At 49.1% G+C, this 11,232-nt stretch overlaps 5 protein-coding genes across 5 annotated transcripts; 4 read left to right on the forward strand and 1 right to left on the reverse strand.

The window, feature by feature from the left end:
• Nucleotides 1-686: 686 nt before the first annotated feature.
• Nucleotides 687-1,046, reverse strand: M437DRAFT_34117 (ankyrin; the record flags this gene model as incomplete). The annotated part of the gene is made up of 1 exon (XM_041019270.1): nucleotides 687-1,046. A coding segment is annotated over one exon (360 nt), but the record flags the coding sequence as incomplete, so codon positions are not given.
• Nucleotides 1,047-1,815: 769 nt separating this feature from the next.
• On the forward strand, nucleotides 1,816-3,752 carry M437DRAFT_89259 (terpenoid synthase; the record flags this gene model as incomplete). The annotated part of the gene is made up of 3 exons (XM_041029005.1): nucleotides 1,816-1,838; nucleotides 1,902-2,001; nucleotides 2,052-3,752. 3 exons carry the CDS (start codon nucleotides 1,816-1,818, stop codon nucleotides 3,750-3,752), a joined length of 1,824 nt encoding a protein of 607 aa, XP_040874712.1.
• An 814-nt stretch (nucleotides 3,753-4,566) lies between these two features.
• M437DRAFT_61109 (uncharacterized protein) lies at nucleotides 4,567-5,088 on the forward strand (the record flags this gene model as incomplete). The annotated part of the gene is made up of 2 exons (XM_041023872.1): nucleotides 4,567-4,749; nucleotides 4,825-5,088. Coding segments are annotated over 2 exons (447 nt in total), but the record flags the coding sequence as incomplete, so codon positions are not given.
• A 1,918-nt stretch (nucleotides 5,089-7,006) lies between these two features.
• M437DRAFT_61104 (uncharacterized protein) lies at nucleotides 7,007-7,369 on the forward strand (the record flags this gene model as incomplete). Its single annotated transcript, XM_041023870.1, has 1 exon — nucleotides 7,007-7,369. One exon carries the CDS (start codon nucleotides 7,007-7,009, stop codon nucleotides 7,367-7,369), a length of 363 nt encoding a protein of 120 aa, XP_040874714.1.
• A 2,078-nt stretch (nucleotides 7,370-9,447) lies between these two features.
• On the forward strand, nucleotides 9,448-10,966 carry M437DRAFT_70611 (uncharacterized protein; the record flags this gene model as incomplete). Its single annotated transcript, XM_041025505.1, has 3 exons — nucleotides 9,448-9,597; nucleotides 9,627-10,485; nucleotides 10,581-10,966. 3 exons carry the CDS (start codon nucleotides 9,448-9,450, stop codon nucleotides 10,964-10,966), a joined length of 1,395 nt encoding a protein of 464 aa, XP_040874715.1.
• Nucleotides 10,967-11,232: the final 266 nt, after the last annotated feature.

Here is an 11,232-nt window from a genome sequence, read left to right on the forward strand (position 1 = left end):
TTCCACTTACCCCATATTCATGACAACGATTCGATAGTGCAAGTGGTAGATCCTTGGGAATCACCCAAATTGCCCAGTCAAGAACGAGACCACTTGACCGTTGGGTTGCCGAAGTTATGATCTCCTGCGACGATGACGATTGGTTCGGGTGGGTTGCATCCACTGGTTATCACGTGCCCACAGGTGAGCGCTGTTGCTTGTTCGTTCACCTTGGAGAGTATTAACCCTCCCAAAGTTCCGAATCTATGTGGAGTTCCAGATTTCTGAACGACAGTTCTGTCACCAGAACAAATTTGAGGAGGGCGTTCGTGGCAACTGGCGTGCCTGATACTCATATCACATTGCGACATAGATTCGACATCGATGTGCTTTCCGAAGGAGTACAGATTCTGGCTAGTCTTGACTGACTCGATCGCAATCAATGGTCTGAGTTCTTCTGGAATTGTCTGAAGAATATTACTCTTCAACTCTGTCCAGAGTCTTTGATTCTCCGAAGGTTCTTTCAACCCCACAATGATTCGTGCTACATGTGCTAGACCCGTATCAGGATCGACAGAGGCATGCTCGGCAGGGAGGAAGAAAAGCGACTGCCACTCAAGCCTGCATTCCCCGAGACATGTCGCAACAGCAAGTTGTTTGCTATTCCAGAAGGATTCTTGTACAATGACCCTGAGACATTGGATCACAGTCTGACCATTTACGTCTGCGGTTTCCATATCAGCACCTCTTGACACCAATACTTGGACAACATTGAGAAGACCAAGACGGGCTGCATGATGAAGAGCAGTCTTGCCTTCCTTACCCACGGCCTTGATGTCTGCATCCTCGCGGAGCAGGCACCAAACAGTGTCTTCCGAGCCAGAAGCTGCTGCATAGCGGAGTACAGTCTTGATGTCCTTGCCAACAGCATCGACCTTAGCACCTCCACCGAGTAGACGCGAGACAGCATTCCCAGAGCGCGCAGCGGCTGCGCAGTGGAGAGCTGTCTTGCCATCCTTGTCCGCAGCACCAATCTCGTCTCTTTGTCTAGTTAATACCCCTATTAAAAGCTCAATATTAGGATTCCTTGCGTTAGAATAAGCGATGAAGTTGACGATAACTGACGTTTTGGTTATACGTTAGAGCAAGTGTGAAAGCAGCAAAAGTGGATCAAAACTCCTGTTCTTGTCGCGAACCTTCCGTACGTAGCAGGTGTCTCGACAACTGAGGCCTCACGAAATCGCGCGACTTCACCTTCCTCTTTATCCTGAACCGGGGCCAATCACAAATCATTCTCTTATGATGATGGTTAGCTGCGCATACGCATGTTTATGCTGTGGCGGGCATTTCTTCTGCGCATAGAGAGGCATATCCCTGCGTTATGGGCTAACAGTCTGCAAGACGTTATGACTGAGTGAAAGTATGCTCAGGCATGGAAGTAGGCACTTTGAGCATCAAAAAAGCTTGTAGGACGACAATAGTCGGGCTAGCAATGGCATGATTCGGGCGAGCATAGGGTGACTGACACAATCAAGTGCCAGACACCCGTCACATAAAGTGCTGTGTAACCATGACATCAATTTCTACGGAAGACTTGGAAGAGACATCCTCCATCGATCTGGGCAGGTGCGACCGTGCACGCAGCATCGCCGATCGGGGCAGGCGGTACCGAGACAGCCGAAGCCGCCGATGCTGCTCTGCATCAGCCCAAGTTGCGACTGTCGAGGAAGGCCTTCTCTCGACTCTCGGTGGTATAGTTGCGCAACTCGACTCGGACGGTCCTTATTGTGTGCTATGGCTTTGCGACAGCCTCGTCTCTAGCAATTGTCTGAAAGCATGGGCTACGACTATGCGCTTGTGTAGGAAACCCCCTTTTCTGCTTTGAATCATCATCCCACAACAGACCACTGATGCTTGCATAGGCACGTCAAGTACACAATTCCTCCTGCAATTGCCTTGACTCTACTCTACCGACCTCTTCTGACTCGTCTTGATGTCTACAAGATCCTCTTCCTTGTCACTGTATGACCTTCGACCATGAACTCCTACGTCGTCAATCTCACTTTTTTCAGATTGCCCTTGTCACCACAACTCCATGGGACTCCTACTTGATCCGCACCCGCATCTGGTCATATCCTGAAGACGCCGTCATTGGACTCAAACTCTTCGATATCCCATTGGAGGAGGTCTTCTTCTTCATTATTCAGACCTACAACACTTCGCTCCTGTACCTGCTTTGCAGCAAGCCTACCTTCCACCCCGTCTATCTGCGCCGCCAGGAGAAGAATGATCGCTGGAAGTACATCAAGTTGGCCGGTCAACTTGTCCTTGGTCTGCTCCTCAAGAAAGCCATGAACTTGGTCAAAGATGAAGGCGCCGGGACATATATGGGTCTGATTCTTGCATGGGCCGTTCCCTTTTTGCTTTTGCTGTGGTCGCTGGCATATCAGTTCATTCTTGGTCTGCCCATTACCAATACTCTCCTGCCAATCGCTCTTCCGACCTTGTACCTCTGGTCTGTCGATACACTGGCTCTTCGAAGAGGAACGTGGGTCATCGAATCTGGTACGAAGCTTGGAACACACCTATGGCCTGGTTTGGAAATAGAGGAGGCCGTCTTCTTCCTTCTCACGAATACGCTCATCGTTTTTGGGCTTGTAGCCTTTGACAATGCTGTCGCCATTCTTAACGCTTTCCCATCCCATTTCCCTTCCGTACCCGCCCTTCCTTCGCCTCCACTCCTGGTCCAGGCCCTACTGCTCCCGGCTGGTGCATACGACGAAGACCGTATCGAGGGCTTGTCTGAAGCTGTTAAGCGCCTCCATCAGAAAAGCCGCAGTTTCTATCTGGCTAGTGCAGCATTCTCTAGCCGCCTAAGAGTGGACTTGATCGTGCTGTACTCATTCTGTCGCGTGGCTGATGACCTGATTGACAATGCCGCCTCAGGCCTCGAAGCGCGCAGCTGGATCAAACGTCTTCGTACCTTCCTGGACCTTTCATACAAAGTTAAGGACCCGATGGCGCATGATCAAAACATTGGAAGTATTGTCCGTCATGTTGTCACTGAATTCCCTCGGAGCACGCATACCGCATTGCTACAATTGCCCACTTCGCGCCTCTCTTCTAAACATCTTTATGAGCTTCTCAAAGGGTTCGAGATGGATCTAGGATTTCAGACAAGTAAAGGAGCCCAACCTTCTGCCTTCCCTATAAAATCGAAACATGATCTGGACACTTATTCGTCACGGGTTGCTGGCACGGTAGCTGCCATGTGTATTGAGCTCATTTTCTTCCACTATCCCGGGGAAGTATCGCCCACTCTACAAGAGCAGATATTGGATGCCGGAAACACTATGGGAATAGCGCTTCAGTACACCAATATCGCGCGTGATATCAACACGGATGCTCTGATGCAGCGCGTCTACCTGCCGACAAGCTGGCTAAAGGAGGAGAACCTGACACCGGAACAAGCGATTCAGGTTTTCACGATCATGGATGCCAAACCCGTCCTTGGCGCTGAGGATCAATTGTTTGTGTCGAAGCTTGAACGACTGCGGAACCGTTTGTTAGAGCGATCATTTGCATTGTACGAGGACTCGCGTGGTGCAATTGACAAGCTGCCGTCAGAAGTACGTGGACCTATGCGTGTTGCTACGGAGAGCTACATGGAGATCGGACGGACGTTGAAGCGACCGGGCTACAGGGGCAGGAAAGGAAAGGCAACAGTAGACGGCTGGCGAAGATTGGCAGTGGCTTGGAAAGCGCTGCAGTGACATAAAAGTGGAGATACTCTGTCGACATGCATAATGTAATTTCTGCTCAATCACGTTAACATGGTCTGACCAAGTTACAGCGAGGTTGACTCGTTTGTTGTGATACAGTTTTGATATGGATCGGTGGAGCGCTCGGGCCGTAGCGTGAAAGTGGGGTTACATGTGAAGCACGAGCATGAGCAAGCTTGTCAATGGCTTGCCCGGGAGTTGGACGGCAAAACGCCATGTTGAATGCTTGGACACTATCTGCTTTACAACATGTAGCCACCTACTGTTACCTGTCTAGTTCCTTGCGGTAGGCTGGTCGACACTTGAATCCAACCATGGGCGGAGCCACCAACCAAAAGACTGCCATTGTCGTAGGTGTGTACTATGAGACGCCGCTGCCGACAAGCACAAGACGCTTACAGGTTGCACTACAGGTGCTGGTGCTGGAGGAGTCTCGACGGCCGCGCGACTGGCCAAAGCAGGCTTCAAGGTCACTGTGCTAGAGAAGAACGACTTTATCGGAGGTCGCTGCTCCCTTCTACATCATGAAGGCTAGGTGTGTATCACGACGTCCTAAATCCCGTTTGTATCTGCCCAAAGCTGACGACAAGGACGCAGCGTTTCGACCAAGGCCCATCTCTGCTTCTCCTCCCCCGTATGTTTCACAAGACCTTCGCCGACCTCGACACATGTCTGGAAGCCGAAGGTGTACATATAGTCAAATGCGAGCCAAATTACAACGTGTGGTTCGGGGACGGCGAGAAGTTCCAGCTCTCGACCGATCTGGGCATTGGATCGCAAGCTAGCAGAACTCAAAGCTCACAACATCTTCTTGGCTGATGAATACAAGGAGAGCTTCGATTCTATCTTCAAGAGAAATTTGATTCCAAGTGAACCCAGCTTCTACGTCAACATTCCTAGTCATCCCGACCCAACAGCTGCCCCTGAAGGCAAGGAAACACTCGTCGTGCTGGTGCCGGTGAGACATCTCCTCGGAGACCATGAGAACGTTACCAAAGCTGCCACAGCCACAGAAAAGGATATCCAACAGAGTAACGCCAACGGAAAAATGATAAACTCCGAGACCGCGCAAGGCATCAAACCAGTCGAAACCAAAGACTGGCCCAAGATGATCGAACTGGCACGCAAGACGATTCTCAGCACCATCGCTAAATGCACAGGCGTTGATATCGCTCCTCTGATTGTTCATGAGATTACCAACGAGCGCATCACATCTCGCCAGCACAGCAGGTCAGGCACGCATGGCTTAAGCTCTATCTCCTTCATCCTATCATCCGTAACCTCAAAATCATGTCGTAGGCTTTCTTCTAGCGCTCATCTTGTCTAATCCTCCATTTCCTATTCTCTCTGCAGAATTTCCAGCCGTTGCAGATGCACTTTCGCCTTCTCGCGGAAATTCCTCTTCATGTCTACTTATCACTTAGAAGAAAGCAAACGAGTCTTGGCGCCAATTCGGCATGGGAAGATACGTTGTTCTTATGCACCTCCGCGTATCGACGTCGGTGTCCGTGTCGTCCTGTAGAAGCACTTGTTTACCTGCTAGCTTTGAAAGTTCGGCCAAACTGTCTTGCTGGAGTTCGTGAGTCATGAAGTATCTGCTCCATAGCGCGATGATCTGGTTGACTTTGCACCTGTCACATACGCTTGATATTGTATGCAGTGTGCTCAACCTCTTGAACAGCTCGTCTCGCTCCTCTTCCAGAAGTTTGGGATCCTCATTCGCACTCTTCTGAACACGAAAAGAGGAGCGTTCGACAAAGGTTTCAAGATCATCATCGTATTTGTGGTCCACCACAAGCCTTTCAAGAAGGATCAACACATCATCGTACCCTGAAGCAAGAGCGATGAACTTTTCAACTTCAGGCTCTGTTATCTTGTATGTCCCTAATAAGCCTCGTATGGTACATTCGATGTCATCTGTATCGATTTTGTACCTAGGTGATGGACTCTGAATCATCTGCTTTACGCAAGAAGGCAACACCATATCTAAGCATATGGTGTTTATTTCGAGGCTATTTTCAACAATCCGAAATGCTTCTTCCTTTCGGCTGCTGATCATGGAATCTACAACGGGAATTCTGATAACAAGTTTGTCACCGCTCTTTTCCTTTGTTGATTATGTTTCGCGTATTGAAGCAGTGTATGACAGGTGCATAACGGATGGAAAAGAAGCAATGGACTGCTTACCCCACTTGCCAAGGTATGTGTTGGCAGTGTTTTGATTGGATTGGATTTTCTCGAGCTATTTACTCCGCAGGAGGTGTGAGCTGTTTCTATTTGATCCACATCTGTTTGATCACTGTTGCCAAATTCAGAAATAGAAGGTATGACTCAGGAAACAAAAAAAGAAAGAAACAAAACAAAGAAGAAAACAAAGAAGAAAACGTCAGGGTCGTCCACGCAACTGGCTGAATCCAGATCAACTCAAAGTGGATGTCAAATGGCATGGAATGGAATCGTCAATTTAGGTGGAATATTTCACCATTCCACCATTTAGTATGGCTAACGTTACTGCTATTAAGAGTTGATACGTTGATCCCCATAAACTCTTGCTAAAGTATTAACCCTGCTCCTGAACTTACATAATCATGCCAAGAGCTCGGAGGTATCACGTGAAAGGACAGGGTCACTTTCTTGAAAGACAGGGTGATGGCGACGACGATCACAGAGTTGGAATTGGCATCGTTTCACTAGATACTTGACATGGAATGGAATGTTAGCTAGAAGTGGCGGAATGGCATGGCATGAAGCAGAGATTCCACCGATTCCATGTATTATCCGCTCTGGATCCACTTCAAGCGCCAAGCTGCTTCGCAAATTGATGTTGCCTTAGCGCGATCGCGCACGACCACGAAAAGGAACGCTGCTAAGGGATTATAGCTCCACTTTACGTCTAGTGACAGGCATTCTTGTACCTTCGCTCCACGGCAGAGCATGTCCAAACATAGTTCTCTTCCTGTCATGTCATCCTTCAGGTGTAAGGGCCAGGGGCAATGAATCTCTAAGGGGACGTTCGTTGGTGAGGCTGTAAGCCTCCAATAATCTTGCGGCTGAGCTGCTCGGTCATGTTGGCTGCATGGCCAGGCGCCTGCAAGCGGCTTAGCTACTGCGCCTACGAAGACCTTCGCATGTGAGCCAGACGGGATAGAAGAGAATGAGCCCACCCACTTGAGGTCTGATGTGTCAGAATATCCCATAGTCAATACTCACATCCATTATCTGCTTAAGAGAACTCGACTACGAGCATGTCAGATCCGCAGCAGTATACTGTAGGATGGATCTGCGCTTTGACCACAGAATATACTGCAGCACGCCAATTTCTCGACAAAGAGCACGACTTTCCGACACACGTTTCCGCTAACGAAATCAATGGCTATACCCTATGCGAGATGTTAGGCCACAACATATTTATCGCGGTCCTTCCCTGCGGCACGTACGGCTTGAGCTCTGCAGCAAGCGTCGCGGCAAACATGCTCAACAGCTTCCCTAACATCAGAGTCAGGTTGATGGTCGGCATTGGCGGCGGCGCACCGACAGCGAAGCGTGACACACGGCTCGGAGACGTCGTGGTGAGCTCGCTCGAGAAATATACGGGCGGAGTGTTGTGACATAAAGCCTTTGCGAGTACGTCTCGAGTATCTCTAACGAAGCTAACAATGAGATTGATATCTAGTCGGGGGCAATGTCAAAAAGTCGTGTGAAGAGTCGAAGTCCTCGACAGACGTGTTGAAAGCACACGCGCACTCGACAGAACAACATTTTGAGCAGGAAGCAGTGAGGTACCTTAACAAAGAACATCGGAGCACATACGGGCAGTTCAAGAACATCAACCCCGATCGTGTCGAGCAGACCTGCCAGTGGGCGCTGACTCATCCGTTGTATCAGCGCTGGAAGGATAGTGCCGCTGATGACCTGCTCTGGATATCTGCAGACCCTGGCTGCGGCAAGTCAGTCCTTTCAAAAGCGCTAGTTAACGAAGAGTTGATAAGCGATGCGAATGGTAACATTGTCTGCTACTTCTTTAAAGATAACGACAAACAAACTTTGCGCCCTGGAATTTACCGCTTACATGGTCGTCGAAGGTGTTCTTCATATAAGTGCCCTTAGAAACTTTATCGAGACCTGCGGACATGGAAGAATGCAACCTTTCTGATTTGCACTAGCATGCTTGTGTCTCGCTCCATATTTTTCGGCATGACTTTTGGCGCTCCTCAAGCCATACGGTTATCACAAACGTTTTTTCCCTCTTTGATCGATCGCTCTGATTGCAAAGTCAATTATCGCGTGAGTATCACAATCCGGTTGGTGAATTTCTTGGAGAGCGGCTACAGGCTAAGGCCACCCGGAGGTGAGCAATTTACGGCCTCGGTCGTATAGTCAAGGAAGCTTCTACTGTTCCATCCTCCCGGCGACTTTGCAGTCGTAGAGTTCTCTCCGAAGACTTCTGGAGAGCACCGTACTTGGGCTCGCTCGGCAGGCACTTCTACCGACGTACTGTCGTTCTGCAAATCTTCCGCATAATCGTCACAAACATAGGATGAGCAGAAACTACTTCTCCACGAGTCTACTTTACGCGCTCACAGTTTATGCCAATGCCATCTATCGCGACGCTAGATTCAACTACAAAACGTGCGCTGTCAGAGTCATTGGCTTCGTGGTCTTTGGAGGAGTGTCGCACGTGCGCGAGACTACGTATGGCGTAGGGTGCTCATGACGTGCTAACAGTTTTGCAGCCTGCGGTTCTGCAGGTGTTTTTGCACACCTTGTCGTGGTTCGCGATGTCGTCCACCGGCCTAAGCCTTTACGTCTACCGGCGCATAGCATTCGACCTACCTTAAGCTTCAGTGATACGCTACACTATCCAATGACAGAATGCAAGACGACATGCATGATCATAGCTGATCCAGACGTTGCCATCTTGCGCTGTCAAGCTTCACTTCTATGCACTCCGCAAGCGCTATATCGATTCTCAAACGTGGGGGCTGCCTAGCTGCATGCACAGGGGTTCCAAATTACCCGCTCCAAGTACTTTGTATGGTCAGCTCAAACCCTCGATCTTTCGCGACCTCGGCTGCAACTTGTAGGAAACAGTTGGCTATACCATTAGTAAGAAAATGACCCAGGATATTCTCACGGCTGTTATAGCTTCATTTTTGGGTTCATGTTGACGAGAAAAGTGTTATGAGGAAATGGTATGGCCACTCTTTTCCTGTTTTGCAAAGCATAGTGCACACGCTCAGCTGGGCCCACCAAGCCCGTCTATCTCCGCTTTGCATCACTTTTCTACTTTTGGTGATTTGACGCTGTCAACCCTTCATGTCCAAGATTCTGCATCCGTTCGTCCATCCTCATCCTGCGGACATGGTCATACTTGTACAGCTTGCATCCAGACCATCTGCCAGCATAAGCCACGCTCTAAGCGCCGCAGGAAATGATTGGCTGGGTGTGACGAGCTAAAGTCGCATGGGGACAGCATGATAAAAAATGCAGGGTGGAGGTATCTACTGCACATGTGATGATAATCCTACATGGCTACAGGTGGAAGCTGCCTTGAGACGATTTGCTACTGAAACTCCTGCTGATAGAGCAATTGAGCTGAGCGTACCTTTCTTCTTTCTACATGGCCCTTCTATTACTCCTCTAGAAATCTTCGTCATCGAGAATAGGCTCAGCACATCTCTTCAATATGCAATCTCTGCCAGACGCACAACGAGTTACTTATGAACGGCACATTGCTATCGGCAGACCTTTGAAACATGTGAATTCGAACAGTTTACACGCTATGTCAATACCCTTTAGCAGTGCATCAGAAGGTCAGGCTTCCGAAGCAGATGTCGTTAGTGAAAACACGCTTACATCCGACAGCTAGCCACTGAGAAAAGTTCGCACCGGATTGTTGGTGAATTGTGTAAGATCCAGGAAACAAATGACTTTCTCTGCATGTGGTCGTCTCCTCACAAAGCCTCGAAAGAGGGTACCGGCACCGAGGAAGCTCGAAACAAGACTAACGGGAGGTCGAGAGGCGAAGATAATCTGATAGAGATGAGCAAAGGGATGATCGACCTTTCTCGGGCCACGGAACGACTACACTGCATCTGGAGAAAGATAGCAAGTCTACAGCTTAGGATCGGACATGCACGAATGTCTATCACAAATGGTTCCACGACTCTGAAACCAACGCCTGAGACAGTTTTCTTGCGAGTATGCTACAAGAAGTCATTTTGTAGATACGATCCATCGCTCGGTATATTGAGCTCGAACTTCGCAGCATGCAAGCCAGTGAAATGCATTGACGAGCTCAAGCCCTGCTCCGAATTGACAGAGACAACCCTCAGGGATCATTGTAGTGGTGACAGCGCTACTTCGTTCATTTTATTGACCAACGATGGCTACTCTCTCTCCAGGTACATCAACGGGAAGTGGCAGTGTCGCGTCTCTGACGCTCGATCATCTGCCATGGTTGCTTTTGTAAACAAGGAAAAATCGGACTACATGAGAATTTTCTGCGCCACGTTGCGTAGTCTGGTAGAGGATGTTGGCACGAAGTGTTGGTCTCCAATTGATACAGATGGCGTAAACTACGCGTCACACGAACACTGCATGGTCTATGGCTGGATTCCACTTCGATGTATCGAGAGGATAATATCACTCGTTTATTTCGAACATACGTGGACCCAGATTCTTTGTCCATTCCATGCTCATACACGGCTGCATCGGGAAGGGTGTAAGAAACTTGGCTCCCATCCGGTTTTCTCGGGTCTGGTGGAGATGGCGTTGTAGGACTATGGTGCCAGGTCGATCCAACATCTAATCGCATAGTCGATCCTATGGTGGTCAAGCAGGTCATACCAGGGCAAGCTGAGTTTGAGGACCGCTACCACTGGAAGAACAAACAGTTTGGTGGTACCCCTCTCGAATTTGACAACTGCATTCGGCTTTTCGCTCAAATTGCAGCATCTGACGAAGGACTGGAGAGGTATATGACCCGGTCACTCGGATTCAGCACACCTGATGTTGAACAATTTATGTATAAACTCTACTTCGAATATTGCGGACACGGAACTGTGTACAATGTAGTCAAAGATCAGAGAGCAGTTGTTGGGAAGGTCATGGGTCTGCCTCTTCCAACCTTGGTGCCTGAGCCATTCATATGTAGTACTACCACAATTGGAAAAATGGGGAAGAAAGAGTGGTGCCGTTTTTGAGTCATCAAAAACAGCATTTATCTATCTTAGCAGAACTTCCTCATGGTTGCGACAACGATATGCCTATACGATTCAAGCAAGACACAATAGACCCCAGCCAGTCAGTCAAGATATTCGGTGTCATCACGGATCAAGGGCTACGATATAGGGAACGTGTTGCAGGCAAAGCGGACAAGGCTCTTAAGGCAGCACTAGCCTTAAAGAGACTGCACGAACCTGACCTGCAAGCATGCACCAACTGTTCTTAGCCACGGTAGTTCCGAACA

The sequence above is a fragment of the Aureobasidium melanogenum genome (assembly GCF_000721775.1).
Source record: "Aureobasidium melanogenum CBS 110374 unplaced genomic scaffold scaffold_53, whole genome shotgun sequence".
Taxonomy (NCBI): Eukaryota; Fungi; Ascomycota; class Dothideomycetes; order Dothideales; family Saccotheciaceae; genus Aureobasidium; species Aureobasidium melanogenum.